Here is a 23,613-nt window from a genome sequence, read left to right on the forward strand (position 1 = left end):
AACAACTGGTGTCAGCAAAAACATTCAGATATTTATTTTAAAAAGCAATGAGCATGTGGAGTACACAGTTAACAATCAATGGCGAGACACTTGGACTGGTTAGCATTAGAAGAGGCATTTTCCAAGGGGACTCACTATCCCCTCTGTTGTTTGTAATCGCCATGACCGCACTTTCACAAATACTAAACAAAACAGGCCTCGGATACCAAACATCTAAAACATCAAGTAAAATAAACCATCTGCTGTACATGGATGATCTGAAGTTGTATGGAAAGTCTCAGTCAGAAATTGAATCACTGCTAAACACTATCCGTATATTCAGTAGCGATATAGCAATGGAGTTTGGACTAGACAAGTGTGCTGCATTAATAATGAACAGAGATAAAATAACAAAAACAGAAGGAATAGAACTGCCCAATGGAAGCAAGATCAAGAACCTAGAAGAGAAAGAACATTACGAATACTTGGGCATTCTCCAGGCTGATAACATTACACACACTGAAGTTAAAAGAAAAATTGGAAATGAATACATCAGGAGAGTTAGAAAAATCCTCAAGTCCAAACTCAATGGCGGGAACACCATACAAGCCATAAACACCTGGGCTATACCTGTTATCAGATACACAGCAGGAATAATAGACTGGACCCAGGCAGAGCTAGAGACTCTAGATCGTAAGAACAGGAAAATCATGACCATCAATCATGCTCTGCACCCCCGCAGTGATGTAGATAGGCTATATCTCCCTCGCAGCTCAGGTGGAAGAGGAATGCTGCAAGTCCATCAAACTGTAGAGGAGGAGAAAAGAGGCCTTGAAGAATATATCAAGGACAGTGAAGAAGATGCACTTCAAATGGTCAATAACGCAAAACTATTCAACACCAATGAAACAAAGCAGGCCTACAAGAAAGAACAAGTCAAGAACCGAGCAGAAAAATGGAGAAATAAGCCCCTGCGCATGGTCAATATTTGCACAACATAAGTGGAAAATCAGACATCACCAAGACCTGGCAATGGCTTAAGAATGGCAACTTGAAGAAAGAAACAGAGGGTTTAATACTGGCTGCACAAGAACAGGCACTAAGAACAAATGCAATAAGAGCAAAAGTCGAAAAATCCACCACAAACAGCAAGTGCCGCCTTTGTAAAGAAGCAGATGAAACAGTGGACCACCTAATCAGCTGCTGTAAAAAGATTGCACAGACTGACTACAAACAAAGGCATGACAAGGTAGCAGAGATGATACACTGGAACATCTGCAAAAAATACAAGCTACCTGTAGCCAAACTTTGGTGGGACCATAAAATTGAAAAAGTGGTAGAAAATGAAGATGTAAAAATATTATGGGACTTCCAACTACAAACAGACAAACATCTGCCACACAATATACCAGATAGAACTGTAGTCGAGTAGAAAGAAAAACAAGTGAAAATAATTGACACAGCAATACCAGAGGATAGCAGAATAGAAGAAAAAGAAATAGAAAAAATCACCAAATACAAAGATCTACAAATTGAAATTGAAAGGCTGTGGCAGAAAAAGACCCAAATAATCCCAGTGGTAATTGGCGCCCTGGGTGCAGTTCCAAAAGACCTTGAAGAGCACCTCAACACCATAGGGGCCACAGAAATCACCATCAGCCAATTACAAAAAGCAGCTTTACTGGGAATAGCCTATATTCTGCGACGATATCTATAACAACAGCAACAACATTGACAATAAGATTCAGCCATCCCAGGTCCTTGGGAAGGACTCGATGTCTGGAAAAAACAATCCAGTCAATAACAACTGTCTGACTGTGTAAATAAATAAATAAATAAATAAATAAATAAATAATAAAGTTGCTTTTTGTAATTGGCTGATGGTGATTTCTGTGGCCCCTATGGTGTTGAGGTGCTCTTCAAGTTGTTTTGGTATTGCACCTAGCACGCATTATTATTATTATTAGAATATCTTCTTCTAAATGATGCCTGCTGCAACCAAGGCATGCATCATCATTTCTGTTGCTTTTAGGTTTTTCAGGTATTACCTAGTTTTAATATATTAATGTGTCAATCAATCTCAATCTTTACTGATACGGTCACAGATCAGCAAACAGTTCAGGTCAAGCAAAAGAAAACAGGTGAGTAAGCAGAATACAGTAGCACAACTGAAACTATAGCTAGACTATACAGAGTACATTCATACCCCTTTCGCTACCTGAGCCCGCTATACGGAAGCTAGTATTTGTTGCCTGGTTTTACTAGCAATCAAAACTTGGAGATATATTAATGTGATTTTATGGGATATTGCCATACTAACTTTTGTAAACCGCCTTGAAATAAGTTTACTGAAAGGCGGTATATAAATTGAATAAATAAATAAATTCCAAAAATAAAAGGTTTCCTCCCCCATTTTAGATCTTTGGATCTCTCATTTCCAAATTCACTGTATCGATGACTTGACTAAATCTCATCTGATTAATGCACTAGGTTCTCTGTACAGGTGGAACTTATTATCCTCGGGGGTTCCGTTCCTGCATATTACTGCGGATAATGAGTCACCGAATCTATGGGAACACGAGGGATAGGGGATAGGTTTCCGACACACACCAAAAAACCCACCCAAAAACACAAAAATGGGCCAAATAAAGTGCCCTACCATGCAGCAATGTCCCCCAAATGGTCCCCAAAACCTGTCATGCCCCCACATGAGGACACTGCAGAGGAGTAGGGGGCAGGGAACTTACGAGAAATGATCAGATGATCTTTGAAGAGAAGGGGCAAGAACCGAGCCAGAGATTGAATGGCCCCTATCTCCTTGAGAACGCAGGCGGGGAAAACGTCAACAGCAGGTGAAGGAATTACGGAGAAGTCGTCAACTGACAAGAAGGCAGCAGGAGCCGGATTCAATCTACGGCCGTTGGCAGGGGTGGAGTGTTGTTTAAGTGCACATGGCCGCGGACTATAAATTTGGCAGCCTAAGCCTTGAACCAACTGCTGGAAACAACGTGTCACATCTGCTTTGCGCTTTTGTCAGAGAGATTGTGACTTTGGAATCTGAGCTTCTGAAGTTTACTGGGAAGCCCGGGTTATCAACTATGTACTGGGTCTATGGTGCTTTCACACCTCGTTCCTGTATTCATGGTGAGATGGTTAAAACTTACCATTTATCAGTAAAGCTGAAACTTGAGCTACAATTCCAACTGGCTATTGTGTCATAAATCTCTGGTCAGCTTCTTCAGTAGAGTGAGCTCGTGACACCACCACAGATTTATTTTTTTTAAAAAAACTGAGCCACAAATTGGCTCCCACAGACAAAATGGCGGCCAGAAATGACCTCTGCAGTCACTTCCGACCCTCTAGGAACCACAGATATGTGGGTTTTAACCCTTTTGTGTCCGTAGATATTGAAACCGGGATATAGAGTCCATGTATAACAAGGTTCTCCTGTATTTGCTTCTACCAACAGCAAAGAAAATACATTTGGGGAAGAGACAGAAAGGTTATTGGCCACGGAGGCAGAAGAGCACCTCGGCATCCCATACATGCATTTGCCATAGCTTCCTGCAAAAGCAGACTTTCCACGCTGAGCGGCTTTACCTGATCTCCGGGCCATGGTTGTTGTGGGTGGGGTTGGAACAAAAGAGGTTGTTGGACTTCCTGGCCGCCTCCAGGAACTTGCTGGCTGAATCGCTCTGCAGATCCACCAGGCGTTGGGCTTCGTGGCTCTTCTGCTTTAAATACCACTGGTGGGCATCATAGCATTTCGTGCACAGGAACTCCTCGCACTCAGAGCACCAAAATCCTGCCTCAGCTTTGCAGCGATCACACACTAAGTCATTGCCAGTGGTAATCTTCCGGTAGGTGACCAGTTTGGCCTGCAGGTTTGCAAAGAGCAGGTTGTCCTGGAAGGGATCCCTGCCGGCCCGCTGGATGGGAATCATGCAGACCGGACATTGGCCGATGGGCTTCTTCTCTTCGAGGCATTGAGCGCAGACAGTGTGAAGGCAGGCCAGGAGTTTGGGGTTGTTGCCTTCTTGCTTGCAGTTCTCACACAACAGAAACTCGAATTCATCTTCCATCCCTTGGGGGCGGAGGAGGACAGAAAGGGGAAGAATTAGGATCAGGCTTCACAATAAACTTGGCTAGGAACTTCAGAATAAAACATTTATTTTTAATTTATTTATTATTAATAGTTCAATTTATGAACTGGACTGTGGAATGTGCTCCCTATAAGAACCTCAGAACAGCCCTGCTGGATCAGGCCCAAGGCCCATCTAGTCCAGCATCCTGTTTCAACACAGTGGCCCACCAGATGCAACTGGGAGCCTACAGGCAGGAGTTGAAAGGGGCATGCCCTCCCTCTTGCTGTTACTCCCCTGCAACTGGTACTCGAAGCCATCCTGCCTTTGAGGCTGGAGGTGGCCTGCCATGGAGGACGAACGCTCAGAAGAGGGTTAGAAGTTTTCATTGGGTTTCAGAGGTCATGGCTCTCAATTCAGGCATCCTGCCTTTGAGGCTGGAGGTAGCCCACAGCTCTCCAACAAGTAGCCATTGATAGACCTCTCCTCCATGAAGTTATCCAAACCCCTCTTAAAGCCACCCAGGTTGTTGATTGTCACCACATCTTGTGGCAGATAATTCCACAAGTTGATTATGTGTTGCGTGAAAAAGCACTTCCGTTTGTTGGTCCTAGATTTCCCGGCAATCAATTTCATGGGATGACCCCTGGTTCTAGTGTTATGGGAGAGGGAGAAGCATTTCTCTCTATCCACTTTCTCCACACCATGCATGATTTTATAGACCTCTATAATGCCTCCCCGCAGTCGTCTTTTTTCTTTGTTCTATCGACATCCATGGTTTAACACAGGGCTGTACAACTCAAACATGGGCCAAAGTCAATTTTTAGCACATTACATTAAAATTAAAAATATTATTAGTTACTTGTGGATCTATTCCCTCTGTCAATGGACCCATAGTTTCAACCCCAGATAGTGGCCAGAGAATAGGTCCTGTCCCTACTGAATCAGTGGGGGCCCTAGAGCGCATGGCAGCCCCAAACAAATGCCAAGTCCTCTCCTCTCCCTAAATTGCCGTGGCTTTCAGGCTGCAATCCTAGGCAGGCATACATGGGAATAAGCCTCGCTGGGAACACCATGGAGCATTTTTCTGAGCAAGCATGCACAGGATGGCACTCTAAAGCAGTTTCCAGCTCCTGTGTTGCTACAGGATACCTGGGGGCACATAAAATAGCCTCTGCAGGTCCAATCCGGCCCCCGGGGCCTTATGTTGTACAGGCCTGTACAACATAAGAGGAAGGACACCTGTTTACTATACAGCACCACAAGCAGGCAATCCTCACTCTGACCAGTGAGGGATTGGGGAACATAGGGACCTAGAACGCTGCCATATACTGAGTCAGACCCTTGGTCCATCTAGCTCATTATTGTCTTCAAAGACTGGCAGCAGCTTCTCCAAAGTTGCAGGCAGGAGTCTCCCTCAGCCCTATCTTGGAGATGCTGGGGAGGGAACTTGGAACTTTATGCATGCAAGCACACAGATGCTCTTCCCAGAGCGGCCCCATCCCACAAGGGGACTATCTTACAGCACTCATACATGTAGTCCCCATTCAAATGCAAACCAGGGTGGACCCTACTTAGCAAAGGGGACAATTCATGTTTGCTACTTCTGAGAGGTTCAGAACCTAGGAAGCTGCCATATACTGAGTCAGACCATTGGTCTATCTAGCTCAGAATTGTCTTCACAGACTGGCAGCACCTTCTCCAAGGTTGCAGGCAGGAATCTCTCTCAGCCCTCTCTTGGAGATGCCAGGGAAGGAACTTGGAGCCTAGATGCTCTCCCCAGAGCGGCCCCATCCCCTGAGGGGAATATCCTACAGCGCTCACACTTCTAGTCTCCCATTCATATGCAACCAGGGTGGACCCTGCTTAACTAGGGGGACAAGTCATGCTTGCTACCACAAGACCAGCTCTTCTCCCATCCTCTATTGTACTCCTGTTGTATGCTGCCCTGGCTTACAACACAATTAATTAATTGACAGTACTGAGCTAGATGGACCAATAGCCTGACTTGGTATAAGGCAGTTTTCTATGTAACCTATGAACCTTTGGGAGATGGGGCCATAGCTCAGTGGTAGAGCATCAACAATTTAGGGAGAGGAGAGGACTTGGCCTTTGTTTTGGGCTGGTATGCTCTCTAGGGGACCCACTGATTGAGCAGGGACAAGACCTTTTCTCTGGCCACTATCCTAGGCTAAAACTATGTGTCCAATGACAAGGGGAACAGATCCACAAGTAAATAATAATATTTTTAATGTTAATGTAATAATGTGCTAGAAAAACTGACCTCAGCCCCCGCAGAAATGGAAGAGTAATGAACTCCCTTCAAAAGAAGATTGGTTGATCAAAATTTTGGAATATGCGGAGATGGCAAAACTCACAGCACTAATAAGAGATCGAAATTTGGAATGTTTTAAAGAAGATTGGAAACCATTTTTATTATACTTAAAGAACTATTTCCCTAATATTGATTTTACAAGAGGGTTTGAAATTTAGTAATAATAGCAGGTTGGGTAGATCAAAATCGAGTTTGTAAGGTTTAAGATATATGTTTTGAATTACTATTATAGCAAGGGTTAATTCTATAGTTGGTGATTCACGAGGAGGTGTGAGCGGGAAGTCAATATTTGTTTAATGTGATGTAAATGTTAAGATACTGTTAAAATAAATAAAAATTTAAACATGGGGGAAAAAAACTGACCTCAGCCCCTGCATGCCAAGCTGTGGATGGTTCTGGCCCACTGGGGCATTTGAGTTGCACAGCCCACTGATTCTCAGCGGCTCTCATGGGTTCCAGAACAGGCGTCTTTCCTAGCTCTCGCTGGCGTGGGCCTGGGCTCTTCTGCATGCAAAGCAGATGCTCTACCATTGAGCTACAGCCACCTTGTCCTTTTAATTTTAATAGGACTACTTCGAGTAATTTCCATCATGTCCACCATTATCTCATGCAATTCATTCGCAACAATGAGGAGGGTGATAAGGCAATAACCTGAAACTGACAGAATCCATTGAAACTGAAACCTGAAGCTGAAAACAGTTTCAAGGCTGCAGTTCAATGTTCTTCCAGTGATTGTCCCCAGGAAGTGTGCAACAGAATACATATTTTATTGGTTTATTGAGTGTTCCAATGAAAATAAGGCAGGATGCCTCTGAGTAGCAGTTGCAGGGGAGTAACAACAGGAGAGAGGGCATGCCCTCAACTCCTGCCTGTGGCTTCCAGCGGCATCTGGTGGGCCACTGTGCGAAACAGGATGCTGGACTAGATGGGCATTCTTGGGCCTGATCCAGCAGGGCTGTTCTTATGTTCTTATAACTCCTTTCCACATAAAGTTTTTCAGGATAACATTTAAACCACATTAAGTGGCTTTATTGATTTCCCCACCACCACCCCACCACCCACACACCATCAAATATTTCAGTTCAACGACTTGGCTACCTGAAAAGGTGAAGTTGTGCTGTCCATTCGGTGTCGGTTCTTGGTGGCCACAGAGCCCTGTGGTTGTCTTTGGTAAAAAACAGGAGGGGTTTACCATTGCCTCCTCCCACACAGTATGAGATGATGCCTTTTAGCATCCTCCTATATTGCGGCTGCCCGATACAGGAGTTTCCCATAGTCTGGGAAACATAGCAATGGGGATTCGAACCAGCAACCTCTGACTTGATAATCAAGTCATTTCCCCACTGCGCCATTAGGTGGCTTTATTATTTCACCCACCCACCCACCCACATACCATCAAATATATCAGTTAAACTACTTGGCTATCTGAAAAGCTTTAAGATACATCATGGGAAATTAATATGGTAGGGGTTTGTTGGTTTGTTTGTTTGTTTGTTTTACTAAACATACAGACAGAGAAACACACACATACATTCATTTCTGTATTTATTTTTGCATTCCTATCCCACTCTTCCTCCAAGTTGCCTAGTGGATTTCACAGCTGAATGGGGGTTTGAATTCAGGTTTCCCCAGTCCTAGTACAGCATTCTAAACAGTACCCAATGCTAACTTTCAATCACTGTTCCCTCTTAAGGCGTGTGAACATGCACGCACGCACAAGTTTGTCGATGTCCTCTCAGTTATTTTTAGATCCCGCTCAGGTTGAATTAGGAAAATAGGGCTGAGAGAGCTTCCTGCCTGCAACCTTGGAGAAGCTGCTGCCAGTCTGAGTAGACAATACTGAGCTAGATGGACCAAGGGTCTGACTCAGTATACGGCAGCTTCCTATGCTGAAGGCCCCATTCTGAATGCATGTGCACACACAGTGCCTTGCTACTGCCACCCAGAACAAAATTCATTCTGCACAGAGATGGAAAAAAATTAGAGGGACCATGACTTTCAATACAAATAACTCTAAATAAATAAACTCTCTAAATACATAACATGCCCAATCAGATCACAAACTATTTAGGACATCAGGTAAATTTGCATAGGATAATTGGGGGGGGGAGAGAGATCTATGCAAATAAGGGGAAAGAAAAGGTTCCAGACAATTTCCCAATTCATGCCTGAGGTTGATGAGCTAAGCTCTCTTTAACCGATAGTTAAAATTCAATGGCTTATCTCCAGGAAACTTCTGCTTCGGACTCGAATTATACCTGTCCTGCGTGAGGGTTTTCATCTCATTAAAATGCTTTGTACTGTTATTAGGCACACCTGGGCTTGTCCCGACGGTATCACCTACCAGCCGACACAGCATTCCAGATAATGCCTTACAGTCAATGCTCCCTCTAAGGTGTGCGCATGTGCGCGCGCTCACAAGTTTTTGGATGTCCGCTCAGTTAGTTTTAGATCCCACGCAGGTCGAATCAGGAAGGCCCCGTTCGGAATGCATCTGCGCACAGGCCGTTTGATACTGCCACCCAGAACAAAACTCGTTCCGCACAGAAATGAAAAAAAAATTAGAAGGATCACTGCTTACAGTGGTGGTTGTTGGAGGAGTCGGAGACGGAAAGCTGGTCTGGAGGAAACAAGCATGAACTGTCTCCCTTGCTAAGCAGGGTCTGCCCTGGTTTGCATTTGAATGGGAGACTACATGGGTGAGCACTGGGAGAGATTCCCCTTAGGGGATGGGGCCGCTCTGGGAAGAGCAGAAGGTGCCAAGTTCCCTCCCTGGCAGCACCTCCAAGATCGGGCGGAGAGAGAGACTCCTGCTTGCAGCCTTGGAGAAGCCGCCGCCAGTCTGGGTAGACAATACTGAGCTAGATGGACCAAGGGGCTGACTCAGGAGAAGGCAGCTTCCTATATGCCCCCCACCCCTGCCTGATAGTATAAGCCCTGTTGGACATGGCTGAGACAAGTAAACAACTTTACAGGGTTGGAGAAGCTGTCAACTCTTAGCCCTGTCTATTCTGGTTACCCCCCAGCTCCCCCTACTCAGTAGCCCACTGGCCAATGGCAGTGGCCAGAGAGTGTTCCCCATTACTCCGACAGTCCGCAGGGAAGGAAGAGACGGAGAACCGCAGAGTGCCAAGATCCCTGAAGGGGGTCCTTCCTTCCCTGGCTGACAGACAGGCCAGGCCGGTCATCTCCTTGACCCGTTGCTCTCCCTGGGGTGTGTGGGGTGGGACCATCGTATCATTTGTATTCTTTTTTTCTTTCTTTTTTTATGCACACCACGTAGAGAACCTCCTTGTCTAAAGTGGCATCTGAGGTCCGTGATGCGTCCGTCTCCCCTCCCAAGGGCTCCCAGCGTCTTGCTGGGCGATCCGCGAGCCAAGACGCACGTTGACACGCGCGGCAGGCCTATTCATACGACCAACTCGCGGGGAAGGGAGAACGCGGGCGGGCGGGCGCTCTCCAAGCGTTCCATCCCAACCTAGCTGCCACGGAGGACGGCAGACGCGTGTAGTCCAGCCGGGAGGGCTTTTTGCAGGCAGACAGCGAGCGAGAGAGCAAAAAATGAGACGATCAACAGGAGAGAACTCGAGGCACCCACCTGCGTCGATTGGCCGGATCCTGGCGGCGCTCCGAGTCGGGGATCGATCGCTCTCCTGCTTTGCGGAGAAGAAGCCACGGAGCAGGAAGACACGGACGGTGTGAAGTTAAGTTTCTGTTTCTGCGGGCGAGGATGACGTCCCCGGGCGTGGGGAGGAGGATTCGTAAGAATGAGCGCCTGAAATTCTCCGATCTCTGGACTTTTCTTGCTCTGTGCGACTGAGCCTGCTCAAATGCCGGGGAGCATGCTCAGTAGCATCAAAGGAAGCTGCTTTCCTTTTTTTTTTTCCTTCCCCTGCCCGCAACTCCTGCCAGGAGAACTGCAAGCATGAATTGTCCCCCTTGCTAAGCAGGGTGTGCCCTGGTTTGCATTTGGATGGGAGACTACGTGTAAGATATTCCCTTTAGGGGGTGAGGGGCCGCTCTGGGTAGAGCATCTGAGGTCCCAGGTTCCCTCCCTGAGATCTCCAGACTGGAGAGAAAGGCTGCCTTATAGCAGTTGTCAGACCCTTGGCCCATCTAGCTTAGTCGTGTCTACACTGATTGGCAGCGGCTTCTCCAAGGCTGCAGGCGGGAGTCTCTCCCAGCTCTGCCTGGAGATAGGGACATAGGAACATAAAGGTGAAGTGTGCCATCGAGTCGGTATCAACTCCTGGTGACCACAGAGCCCTGTGGTTGTCTGTGGTAGAATACAGAAACATAGGAAGCTGCCAGATACTGAGTCAGACCATTGGTCTAGTTAGCTCAGTATTGTCTTCACAGACTGGCAGCGGCTTCTCCAAGGTTGCAGGCAGGAATCTCTCTCGGCCCTATCTTGGAGATGCTGCCAGGGAGGGAACCTCGGACCGTAAGTCTGCAGAACCTTAAGTCCATCTAGCTCAGTATTGTCTATGCAGACTGGCAGCGGAGAATATGTTACAGTCCTCACATGTGGCCTCCCATTCATATACAACCAGGGCAGACCCTGCTTAGCAAAGGGGACAAGTCATGCTTGCTACCACAAGACCAGCTCTCCTCCCTGCTGCCAAGGTTTGAACCTGGTACCTAAGAAGAGCCCTGCACACACAGCTCCCAAACCCAGGAAGAACACAGTGTTTGATTGTGTGAATGACCTCATAGTCACCCATCCAAATGCAAACCAAGGCAGACCCTGCTTAGCACAGGAGAACATTCACGCTCACTGCCCCAAGACCAGCTCTCCCTTGTGATTGCTGCAGCTATTTTGCCCTACCTGGAGATGCTGCCGGGAACTGAACCAGTGTTCTCTCTATTTATTTATTTTTATTTATTTTTCTCATCCAAAAACTTATGTGCACGCGCATGTGCACACGCCTTAGAGGGAACGCTAGACTGAGCCTGGGACCTCCTGCAGGCAAAGCGGATGAACGCCCCTGAACTATGTCACAGCACTAGAACCCGGGATCACCTCTTGAAACTGCCAAGAAATGTAGGGCCCTCAAAAGGAAGCACTTTTTCACATAGCATGGGTTAATCTATGGCAGGGTTTCGTAACCCTGGGCCCCCCAGATGTCGTTGGACTACAACTCCCATCATCCCCAGACATGGCCTTTGTGGCTGAGGAGGATGGGAGTTGTAGTCTGACAACATCTGGGGGGGGGCAAGGTTAAGAAACCCTGATCTATGGAATTCTCTGCCACTGGCCCCATCCCTTGGGGGGGATATCTTACAGCAGCGAGTGCACATAAGCAGTTGCCCATCAAAATGCAAACCAGAGCAGGCCCTGCTTAGCAAAAGGAACAATCCATGCTTGCTACCAGAATGCAGACCAAGGTCCTCCTGGTCTAAGGGGGAGCTGTCTTGTTCCTCCCCAGGAATCCGGTGCACCAGCCTTCTTCCTGACGCAGACTGTTGTCAGTGAGAGAGAGATGAAGCAGCAAAACCAACCAATCAGAAGGGCGAAAGCCTCAGCTGCAAGCCTTAGATTAGAGCAAGAGAGGCAAAGAGGGTGTGTTTTTGCCTAGCCTGGGTGCAGGCACTTCCCATTAGGAGGAACAAGGAAGCCACTCCAAGGCGCATAATCTACGGAGGCATTTAGAACCACACAGGAACATGAAAAGGGTTTTTCATCCCGACAGAGAGGGAGAAGGTTTGCTTTGAGTTGCCGTGGGAGATTCCACCATGCCGATGTTTCCTTGGAATAGCTGTGATCTCTGATCTAAAGGTAATGTGTGCCGTCAAGTCAATTTCAACTCCTGGTGTCTGTGGTTTTCTTTTGGTAGAATACAGGAGGGGTTTGCCATTGCCTCCTCCCGCGCAGTCTGAGACGATGCCTTTCAGCATCTTCCTAGATCGCTGCTGCCCAGTATAAGTGTCACTGTCTCTGATCTATAAGACCTCAATGTTGCTCTGAGGAGAGAAAACAAGAAAGCACATTTGAGAGCATGACCATCTGGGATGTTTTGTTTCCAGGACTGTGATTGGGCTTCACCGCAGATTTCAGGAGTCTTTTGCGGGTCGTATTAAAAAGCCATGTTTATAGGTGGCTAGTCTAAAGAGAAGAAAGTAGGATGGTTCTGATATGCCGTCAAAGAGGCCTTCAGATGAGAAATCCGCTCTTCGCCAAGGAGCTGCACGCCACTACCTTTCTTTCCTGATCCGGATTCTGTGAGGAGTCCCAAGAATGGGCAAGGCAAAGCGAAAGGTTTAGGAGGAAGGCAAGAACCGTTTTACAACTTTGTTCAAAGGCTGGGGAGCGGATCTGGATATGTTCAACCAATCAGGGTATCAAGCCCTTCCCCTGGGAGATTTTGACCGGATCCAGCAATCCAGCAACTGGCTGAATGGACCTCCGAGAGGTTTCTTCTCACGCACCCAGGACCAGGTGCAGAGGGGAACAGGTGAGTGATGCGAACTCGCCCAAATTGTCACGCTTTAGGAACATAATTGACACAGGACTTCCAGTGTTTGTGGGAACCTCTGTGCCATCCCTTAAGCCCCATAGCTGCCCCACAGAAGAGCTTCCAAGCCTTTGATCACACAGACATCTGGAGGCGGGGGTGGGGGGAGAAGGTAGTTGCTTCTCCCCCCAAAAAATGAGCCAGGTCTATTGAATTCAGTGGGGCTTACTCCCAGGTAAGTGGGTACAGCATTGCAGCCTTTTATACCCCAGCCCAGAAAAAGTCCAGTGGACAACCATGGGTCCCCAGATGTTGGACTACAGTTCCCATCATCCCTTCAGCCATTGTGGCTGGGGATGATGTAGTGGGGAAATCAGAGGAGGAATATGGACTCATCTCATACCATGTTCTATGACCGCACAGCTGTGATTCAGGAATGCTGGCCCCAAATGTTCAAAAATAATAAATCGCATCCGCATAATATAATACTTCTGAGATTCTTATTTTTTTAAAATCAGTACCAGGAAGTGTAGACAGCAGAATCTTGCATATGATTATTCTTACATGCTGTCTTACTAATGCTGGATTGCTTTAACAAAACACTAATAAACAGGAAAATAAGTAAAGTGCCCTCCAGTCGGTATTGACTCCTGGCGCCCACAGAGCCCTGAGGTTGTCTTTGGTAGAATACAGGAGGGGTTGACCATTGCCTCCTCCCACGCAGTTTGAGTTGATGCCTTTCAGTATCTTCCTATATCGCTGCTGCTCGATAGAGGTGTTTCCCATAGTATGGGAAACACACCAGCGGGGATTCGAACCGGCAACCTCTGGCTTGCTAGTCAAGTCATTTCCCCGCTGCACCATTAGGTAGTACAGTGTATAAATAGTATTAAGATCGACACCGTGTCTTTTAAAGGAGGAATGGGTGTTGAGTGGGTAGTCTTTTTTTTTTGCTGCTGCTGCTGCTGCAGTTGTGACGTGGGTTTTTGTTCTCTCCTTCTGTCTCCGCAGATTCACCCCAAGGGTGCTTGTCATGGATTTGCCATAGGATGGTCACCGCCTTGGTGTTCCTACTCACAATCCTCACTTTCCCCATCTCTGGCTGGTTTGTTCTGAAGGTAAGCTGAGGATGAAGAGAAACAAACCCAGCTCAAGTCTTGAGTGCTGGCTGCTGAAACTGACAAGGGAAACTGACTTGCCTTCTGACCCCGTGATTTATTATTATTTGTCTGTTTATTTTGAATGGTATTGCTTTCCCCAAAACAGTGCAGTTTGCAAACATCCCAACATGAAGATTAGTAAACATCCAAACATGAAGATTAGCAATCCGTAAATAAAAAAGAAAGATCCGAAGCATCAAGCTAAAACCAGTGTTGAGATCCAGCCAAGGCATTCAAGTCCCCAAGTAAAATCCAACCAAAATGAAAGGGATTTTAGGGTCTGCTTAAAAGGTACCGCTTGCCTCCCTGCCCAAATGATTCGGTGGGTCGCACCAAATCGATTTGTGCACATCCCTAATCTGAATTTGCTTGCTAGTGCCCATGAACAGGGTCTTCTGTGTGGTGGCACCGTGCCTCTGGAATTCAACAGGCCTTTTCCACTGGTGGGTAAAGGATCTGCTTTACTCATGCTTAAAGGAACCGCTCCCCAACCCTCCGAAACATTCGTGCACATCCCTAATTCAGGTTAACAGCAGACTAGCCTGATCGCAGGGACTGCAGTGATTACCTGAGGGTTCGGAAAGGTTCTCATGCCCCCATCCAGAACTCTCCAATCACCTCTCCTTCCCACGCCCCTAATCTGGCAAATGTTAGGAACACAGGAAGCTGCTTCCTACTGAGTCAAGCCATTGGTCCACCTAGCTCAGTATGACCTACTCTGACTGGCAGTGGCTCTCTAAGCAATTTCAGGCAGAAATTATTCACAGCCCTACCTGGAGATGCTGTCAGGGACAGTGGGCTATTAGGCGTCATTGCCTTGAGCCACTATTTAATGGAAGAGCCACACCATCCATCACACAGGAGGACTATGATCAGATCTCTTTAAAAGGAGCACAGATGGCACGCATATGATCTGGGAAGGAGCTGTGTGCAAGGCAGTCTTACACCAGGAGAAGGAATGGCTTGATTGTGTCCCCAGGATATGTTTTACAGTCCAGGTATCTCCTGCCTCAAGCACAGGGCAGCACAAGTAGCTTTAAAAAGTGAAAAAGGAGACTGTGAGGTCATTCACACAATCAAGAACTGTGTTCAACCCAAGTTTGGGAGCTGTGTGTGCAAAACAGGGCAGACCCTGCTTAGCTAAGGGGACCCTGCATGCTTGCTATTACAAGACCAGCTCTTGTAACGGTAGGAGCTATTCAACAGTGGAACCCATCTGCCTCATGCAGCGGCAAACACTTCTTTCCTGGAGGTTTCCAAACAGAAGCTGGACAGCCATCTGCAAAGGATTTATTTTTATTTTATTTTAGGTATTTATTTTACATTTATATCCCGCTCTTCCTCCAAGGAGCCCAGAGCGAAGAACGACTTAAATGTCTCCTCACAACCACCCTGTGAAGTAGGCTAGGCTGAGAGAGAAGTGACTGGCCCAGAGTCACCCAGCAAGTCTCATGGCTGAATGGGATTTGAACTCAGGTCTCCCAGTCCTAGTCCAGCACTCTAACCACTACACCACGCTGGCTGGTGCATAGCAGATTCCTGCTCTGAGCAGGGGGTGGGGGTGGACGAGAAGTCCTGTCCAAATCTATGATTCTATCACCTTTTGTTTGTGCTCTTTGCTTCTTTCCCAGGTTGTGCCGATGTACGAGCGGATGATTGTGTTCCGTCTGGGTCGGATCCGGCCCCCGCAGGGACCAGGTGTGGTTTTGCTGCTGCCCTTCATTGATCACTGGCATCGAGTGGACCTGAGGACCCGGGCCTTCAGCATCCCACCCTGCAAGGTGAGTTCTTCCTATTTCAAAAGCAGGGTCTGGGGCAGGAGGCATCGAAGATGCTCCAAAGAGCCTGGAAATCCACCTTTAGAAGGTACTGGGTTATAAGGGGACTCAGATCTTTAACCATCCAAAACGTAACTGATTCTCTCCAGAAGGGCTGGAAGTATTGTAGCTGGGGGTTATGGGAGTTGTAGTTCAAAAAATTATTGTCGCTGGGGGTCCTGTAGCTGGGGGTTATGGGAGTTGTAGTTCAAAAAATTATTGTCGCTGGGGGTCCTGTAGCTGGGGGTTATGGGAGTTGTAGTTCAGCAACTTCTGGAGGCCCCCAGGTTGGGAACCACTGCCTTAGACTATTGGTCCATCTAGCTCAGTATTGTCTATTCTCACTGCTAGCAACTCTCCGTCATTTCAGGCAGGCGTCTTTCCCAGCCCATCCTGGAGATGCTAGGGATTGAACCCGGGGCCTTTGGAATGCAAAGCAGATGCTCTGCTATTGAGCTACAACCCCATCTCCATTAGATCCAGTTAAGTCTAATAAACTGAAGTTAGAGGATGATAAATTCCAGTTGAACGTTAGAGAAACGTTTTAACGGTAGGACGCCAGGTTGACAATGGAACTAATTACCTGGTGGGCAGGGGGTGTGGGGGCTTTCCCTCATTGGAGAGCTTCAAGCAGAGGCTAGACAGCTATTTTTTGGGCATGCTCTAGCTCTGGATTTCCTGGATCGATCAGGGGGCTAGACTAGATGGCCTCCAAGAACCCCCTCCAACTCTAGAATTGGACACCTCCAATTTTTTTTTTAAGCCTGGCCTTTCAACTTGCTTAACTCTATTAAACTTTTCTGTTACATTGTATCTCTTTTATTAATGTTGTGAGCCTCCCCAAGCAGTAGTGTACTGGGGGGTGGGGGCGGTATAAATATTTCAAATAATAAATAATTTTATTTATTTGTTTGTTTGTCTATTGTTAAATTTATATACGTCGAAAATTAACTTTCAAACATGTATGTGCTGCAGCATCTCTGCTGAAAGTTACGGTATCTTTTTGTTCTGACCTGTCAACTCTCTGTCTTGATGTATATTTCTCTAAGGCATACCCGTTACAAATCCCATTAGTGGTGTGCACGGAACCGCACCTCCGCGGTCTGGCACTGGGGATGGGGGCTCTTTAAGGACGGGGGAGGATGCACTTACCCATCCCGCCGCTTTCCCCCCTCCAGCGCTCCCGTTTTTAACACATTTGGGGTGGCAGGGTACTTCCCTGCCGCCCCTTCCCCTTTCCTTGGCAAAAGGCTTCAAAAGCCTGACTGCACATGCGCACGTCACACTCGTGTGCCACGTCCGTGCGTTGCGCGCATGCACACGTCTCACACGTGCGCATGCACGGACGGAGACATGCGCATGCGCAGTCAGGCTTTTGAAGCCTTTTGCTGAGGAACGGGGGAAGGGAGGTACCCTGCCGCCCCAAATACGTTATAAAACAGGAGCGCTGGAGGGGGGAAAGCGGCGGGAGGGGTAAGTACACCCTCCCCCGCTCTTAAAGGTCCACCCCCCGCCCGGCGTTGAACCGCCGAACCGGCCCCAGATCCGGACCGGTCCGGAGGCCCTTAGAATGGGCTCTGGACTGGTCCGTGCACATCCCTAAATCCCATGTGTGGCAGTTCTCACGAGAGTTTGCGAGCAGCTGCGGATTTGCGACAGGGATGGGTGGAAAGAAACTGCTGGCCAGGAGAACGGCCGAGGAGGTGGGGAGAAGAAGTGGCGACCAAGCTGGCCAGCCAACCTCTGGGCGGGGAGGGAAAGCGGCAGCTGGGCAGGGAGGAGAAGCGGAGGCCAGGAGGGTGGGGAGGAGAAGCAGTGGCCAGACGGGGAGGAGAAGCGGCCGTCAGGCGGGGGGCGAGGAGAAGCGGCGGCCAGGACTGCCATGTGGGGAGGAGAAGCAGTGGCCAGGTTGGCTGGCTGCTGAGGGAGAAGAAATGGGGAGGCTGGGGGGAGAATAGGAACATAGGAACATAGGAAGCTGCCATATACTGAGTCAGACACTTGGTCCATCTAGCTCAGCATTGTCTACACAGACTGGCAGCGGCTTCTCCAAGGTTGCAGGCAGGAATCTCTCTCAGCCCTATCTTGGAGTTGCTGCCAGGGAGGGAACTTGGAACCTTCTGCTCTTCCCAGAGTGGCTCCATCTCCTAAGGGGAATCTCTTGCAGTGCTCACACATCAAGTCTCCCATTCATATGCAACCAGGGCAGACCCTGCTTAGCTAAGGGGACAAGTCATGCTTGCTACCACAAGGCCAGTACAGGGGGCTGGGGCGAAATGAAGATGGGAGGGTGAGAGACAGGGAGAACTAGGGGCGCAGATGCTAAGCGCCAGGTCAGCTAGTTTGACTGATTCATCCACCACCCCCAAACTCTTATTTCCCCTGTGCTTTGGCCATTTAGTGCCAGGATCCAGCTCTGCTGTCTCTGTTCTCTGCAGCTCACGACCAGAGATGGAGTCTTGGTGTCTGTCGGGGCTGATGTCCAGTTCCGGGTTTGGGATCCGGTGCTTTCAGCCATGGAGGTGAAAGATCTCAACGTGGCCACCCGGATGACGGCTCAGAATGCCATGACCAAGATCTTGCTGAAGAAGTACCTGCGGGAGATCCAGATGGAGAAGCTGCGGATCGGAGACCAGCTCCTGGTAATTTCCCCGCTCCTCTTAGGAACAGCCACTGGAGGGATGCTGTGCTGGGGAGGGATAGGGCCAGTCACTCTCCCCATGCTAAATACAGAGAATCATGACTTTGAAAAGGTGCCTCTTTGCTCAGTTAGAGGGGGCTTACTATTACTGTTACTATGACCACCATGCAGCTGCCAGAATAATTCCATCCACCTCTCTACCTCCAAGCTTGGGAGGAACTCTGGGTTTGCTTACCCCTCTCACCAATGGGCAGCAGCTCTCTCTCCACAGCGAGGGTGGTGACCCATAATGTGTAAGCCAGAACTTCAGAGCATGTCCCAGGCCTGCCATGGCCAATATCTCTTGATGGACAAATTCTGCAGGGATGCATGTTCCACTTGCTTGTCTCAGCATTCTGCCTTCTCTTCTTTCCAGCTGGAAATCAATGACGTGACCAAGTCGTGGGGCCTGGAGGTGGACAGGGTGGAGCTGATATTGGAGGCAGTGCTGCAGACGCCCCAAGAAACTTCCACAGGACCCCTGACCTCAGTGCCTCCCATGCCTGGAATGGAAGGGCTGGATAGCACCATTCAACAGTTGGCTCTTCACTTCTTTGGCAGGAACCTAGCAGCAGCAGCAGCCACGAATCCACATGAGGGCCTTCAGTCAGGTGACCACAGGCCATTATCCAGAGCCTGACCTAGCCTACAATTCCTGTGGAAACAGCCACTCCCTGTTGCTTGTCCCTAGTGGCTGGTAATTGGAGGTATACTTCATGTGAACTTGGAAAGTTTCATTCTTTCCTATCATGGCTAATAACAATAATGCCATCAGCCATAAAAGGCAGTAGCCGATTTCAAGCAGCTGCTGGAACAACAGCCATCTTGTGCCTGTTGTGTCCATGTTTCTGCTGGAATAACAGCCATCTGGTGCCTTTTGTATCCAGTTCTCATGTTTCTGCTGGAACAACAGCCATCTCATGTTCTCTTGTATCTGCTGGAGCAACATCCATCATGCCTGTTGTTCCCAGCTCTCTTGACTGTCTGCTTGGAACTATTTGAGGTCCTGCCCCCCCTTTTACTTGAAGCTCTCCCTGCCTCAGCTCTGTTCCCGGGGGTGGGTGCGGGGATAATACTTTTAGTAGGCTTTAGTGGTGGAGCTTTTTGTCACCTCTCAGTCCCCTTAATCCACTCTGATTTCCTTTTCCCCAGCAGAGCATGTGGAAATTCAAAATGAAGTGGAGCAACCCACCCCTGCCATTGACTATGGGATGAGCAGCAGCCATGAAAAGAAGTTTAATACTGAGGAACTGCTGTTGGCTGTGGGAAAGTCCTTGTCGGAGTCCTTAGTTAACCAGGTCAGGGCTTCCTACCAGATCAACATCCTGCTGCCCAGTGGAGCCCAAAGTACCTACTTCATTGATCTCTCAGCAGGTCAGTTTGTTTTGTTCCATTGACCCCTTAAAGACAGCTTGAGATCTCAAAAACCTTTCAGATGCCCACCCGCTGGGCTATCTGTCCAGGCGTTTTAGAAGTTGGCATCTGCCATCGCAAAGTGTTTGGGGCCAGGGGCATGGCAAAGTTGGAGTGGGCACTGGGACAAATGCTGAAGATGGGCCCTTGCCTATCATGGCTAATAACAATTATGCCAGCAGCTATAAAAGCCAGCAGTCAATTTCAAGCAGCTGCTAGAGCAACAGCCATCTTGTGCCTGTTGTGCCCAGCTCTCATGTATCTGCTGGAGCAACAGCCATCTCGTGCATTTTGTATCCAGCTGGGGATGCTGGGAGCTGTACTGAACAACGTCTGGGAATCCCTGTTGGAAGGAACACTGCTTGCCACCCTCACCTTCTTCTTCAGAGAGCCACAAGGGGGAGAGCAAAGAGGAAGCTGTCACTCAGCCAGCAGGCCCCTCCTCCCTCAGGGGCACAGGGACATTTGTGTCTGCCACCCCCTTGTTCAATTGTAGCTATACTCGTCTTGTGGCTCTCTAAAATTATACTAGCAATTTACTGCAATTTATTATTTATAAATCTATAAAATATAATATCATTATATACAATTATATATTAAATTATAACTGTATATTAAATACAAGAAGTTCTGGTAAGAATTAAAATGCTTACTTTCCTTTCATTATGATCTTAATTGATAATTACCGTCTTCACAAGTTAGCCCACTTCTGCTTCCAATGTTCACGCATCCGCCATCTTGAATCAGAGTGGATGACATCATCACAAACTATGCCGTTGAGGCGTCCTTATGTATCCCTACAACTGTACCACATGTGGTCCAGATCAGTTAGGTGCACTGGCAGATTAAAGGAAAGGCACTAGAGGTGACTCCATAAAGCGGCAAAATTCCCCCAGTGGCAAATTTTGGAGGAAACAGGAGTTTAGTTAAATCATTTTTTTTGTAACCTTTAAATCTGTCGCTGCACCACAAATTGGTACAGGCACTGCAAAGTTGATAGGGACACAGAGAAAGCTGGATGATCTCATAAGCTTACTTTCCTTGAGGAAAGTAGGCTAATAATTCTAAATTATTATCCATTTTGGAAAGGCGGTACAGACATGGAATGAATGAATAAATAAATAATAAATAATAATTCTAAATTTATAAGTTGCAAATTTAGCTGCAATGTATTGCCTCCAGGGTTGATGGGAGTTGTAGTTCAGCAACAGCTGGAGAACCAAGGTTGCCCACCACCGCACTAGCTAGCTCTGCTGAGTCTTTCATTCCAGTCTAGTGTTGCACTGGTGTAATACAGTGTGTTTGCGCAAACTGTGGTGCACCTCCTGCCATAAAACCTCTTCCTCAGTCCACATATGTTGCAGGGAAGGTGGCAAATCTATTAACGATCCTTGCTGCCATCTTTGCACGAGTGGACCCAGAGCACAAGAGAGTGAACATCTTTGAGCATCCACTCAAGCACATCACCTGTTTCTGTGGGTGCATCTTTGTCCATCGTGCTGGGGCAGTGTATGCATCGAACAGAACAAATGCTTGCATGCAGAAGGCTCCACATTCTGTCTCTGGCATCTCCAAGATAGGCCTGAGGGAGATTCCTGCCTGCAACCTTGGAGAAGCCGCTGCCAATTTGTGTAGACAATACTGAGCTAGCTGGACCAATGGTCTGACTCGGTATATGGCGGCTTCCTATGTTACCCCCAGGGTTAGGAGGAAGACTGGCATTTCTTTGGCCATTATTAATTATTATTATTTATTTATTTGATTTCTATACTGCCCTTCCAAAAATGGCTCAGAGCGGTTTACACAGAGAAATAACAAACAAATAAGATGTTGCCATGGTGCATTTTTATTTATTATTATTTATTTAAAATATTAATATCCTGCTCCTCCAGTACACTGTCGCTCTCAACAATAAAATAGATACAATATACAATAAAAGTAATAAAATTAACCAAATTGAGTAAACAAGTTAAAAGTCAGGTTAAAAACCACAATCAGTATTAAGTTCAAATTTAAAGTGATTTTAAAAGGTAAAAACTGAAAAATATAAAAACTGAAAACGAAAGAACCTATCAGATATAACCAAAGATGGAGCGTTAAAAAGCCTCCTTAAAAGGGTGTATTTAGTTGTTGCTTTTTAAAAACACTGAGGGAGTGAGCATGGTGAAGCTCTTCAGGGGGGCGTTCCAAAGCCGAGGGGCCACAACCAAGAAGGCCCTGAACCAGCAGGCCCTCAACCAGACATGAACCAGCAAGCTCAGCTACTCCCTGAATCGGTAAAAGGTAGCTTCCTATGTCCCTACGTAACCTTTTCACCAGGGTTAAGAGCAAACCAGCCAATTTCCAGGCTACGCCCTTGATCCGAATCCCACGGCTATTGACCTTCCTCTCCTCCTTTCCACAGGCCAGGGGAGAATTGGTCGCGGGCTACCTGACCGTAGCCCAGATGTGGTGCTGGAGATGGCCGAGAGTGACCTAGAAGCCTTCATCCAGGGCGAACTCCACCCTCTGAGTGCCTATGTCTGTGGGAGACTGCAAGTACAGGGAGATCTGGACGTCGCCCTGAAGCTGGGAGAGGTCCTCAAGGTGATGAAGCAGCAAAGGTGAATGACGCCCACAAGATCCAGCGAGACCCACGCGAGATCCAGCCTCCCTGTCTGAGAATTGACTGACCTTTGCAGGGAGGTGTTCCATGGTGACATGCCTGGCACCTGTCCATATGCAGGAGTCTCCAAGCCAACTTGGTTCATGTTCCTGACCAAGCGGTTGTGTTGATCTGCCACTATCCATGTCCCCCAGATTATATTAAATGTTGGGCTCCAGTTTGGCGTGATTGGTTGTTGCGAACTCTTGAGATCTTTCCCAAGTCATGGCATTAACCGTGGTGGGGAAGTTGTGTGTTGATGTGGTATGCAAAGATGTGCAGCTGTGCATTCACAGGGCTAAGGAAATCCACTAGTCTACTTGTCTGTGATGAGTGAAAAATGATGCCTGGCGAGTGAAAAATGTACCAACATAGCTCAACAAGTAAAATTTTTGTCTAGCTAGTGGACAGAGCCAACATTTGGGAGAGGAGAGCTGGTCTTGTGGTAGCAAGCATGACCTGTCCCTTTAGTTAAGCAGGGTCTACCCAGGTTGCATATGAATGGGAGACTAGAAGTGTGAGCACTGGAAGAGATTCCCCTTAAGGGATGGAGCTGCTCTGGGAAGAGTATCTAGGTTCCAAGTCGCCTCCCTGACTTCCAGATAGGGCTGAGATTCCTGCCTGCAACCTTGGAGAAGCCTCTGCCAATCTGTGTAGACAATACTGAGCTAGATAGACCAATATTCTGACTCAGTATATGGCAGCTTCCTGTGTTCCTATTTCTTCGCCCCTGTGCATTCAAATGTCCGAGGGTATAGTGCAAAGTGAAGTGAAGCAGGCTCGGATCAGGATGCTAGCTGGATTGGAGGCTGCCTAAGACCCGTGGCTGGCATGCAGACTGACACTGCAAATCTGTTGTGCGAAGCTAGGGGCTTATGGTCCAGACCTGTGTTGCACCAGCAGGGAGAAGAGCTGGTCTGGTGAAGAGAGTTGCAGGGAGGAGAGCAAGCATCAACTGTCCCCTTTGCTAAGCAAGGTGTGCCTTGGTTTTGCATTGGGATGGGAGACTACATGCCAGCACTGTATGCTCTTCCCCTTAGGCGATGGG

The 23,613-nt window shown here is 47.8% G+C and overlaps 2 protein-coding genes across 5 annotated transcripts in view; one reads left to right on the plus strand and one right to left on the minus strand.

Annotated features, from left to right (window-relative positions):
* LOC128335181 (protein PML-like) overlaps positions 1–10,231 on the minus strand; it is a 24,528-nt gene extending 14,297 nt beyond the window's left edge. Inside the window, exons 1-2 of one of the 3 annotated variants that reach the window (XM_053273126.1) lie at positions 9,995–10,231; positions 3,580–4,063 (exon numbers count right to left, since the gene is read on the minus strand). In XM_053273126.1, coding sequence (XP_053129101.1) covers positions 3,580–4,061 — 482 coding nt within the window. In that variant the 5' untranslated portion in view covers positions 4,062–4,063; positions 9,995–10,231. Of the gene's footprint in view, positions 1–3,579; positions 4,064–7,494; positions 7,659–9,994 lie in introns of those variants that run through there. The other 2 variants (XM_053273127.1, XM_053273125.1) reach the window with 2 other exon arrangements.
* A 1,671-nt stretch (positions 10,232–11,902) lies between these two features.
* On the plus strand, positions 11,903–22,743 carry STOML1 (stomatin like 1). 2 transcript variants are annotated; one of them, XM_053273142.1, is made up of 8 exons: positions 11,903–12,175; positions 12,424–12,851; positions 13,863–13,969; positions 15,643–15,792; positions 18,267–18,470; positions 18,885–19,119; positions 19,661–19,882; positions 22,326–22,743. In XM_053273142.1, exons 2-8 carry the CDS (start codon positions 12,719–12,721, stop codon positions 22,526–22,528), a joined length of 1,254 nt encoding a protein of 417 aa, XP_053129117.1. In that variant the 5' UTR covers positions 11,903–12,175; positions 12,424–12,718; the 3' UTR covers positions 22,529–22,743. The 2 variants fall into 2 exon arrangements, with proteins under 2 accessions (XP_053129117.1, XP_053129118.1); XM_053273143.1 differs by having other exon boundaries at positions 19,664–19,882.
* The last annotated feature ends 870 nt before the right edge of the window (positions 22,744–23,613 follow it).

Source organism: Hemicordylus capensis, chromosome 10, assembly GCF_027244095.1.
Source record: "Hemicordylus capensis ecotype Gifberg chromosome 10, rHemCap1.1.pri, whole genome shotgun sequence".
NCBI classification, from domain to species: domain Eukaryota; kingdom Metazoa; phylum Chordata; class Lepidosauria; order Squamata; family Cordylidae; genus Hemicordylus; species Hemicordylus capensis.

Coding starts and splice junctions, on each gene's coding strand:
- STOML1 (XM_053273142.1), top strand. CDS start 12,719: ATGTTCAACCAATCAGGGTATCAAGCCCTTCCCCTGGGAGATTTTGAC. Junction 13,970..15,642: donor CTGGCTGGTTTGTTCTGAAG/GTAAGCTGAGGA, acceptor CTTCTTTCCCAG/GTTGTGCCGATGTACGAGCG. Junction 19,120..19,660: donor ACATGAGGGCCTTCAGTCAG/GTGACCACAGGC, acceptor CCTTTTCCCCAG/CAGAGCATGTGGAAATTCAA.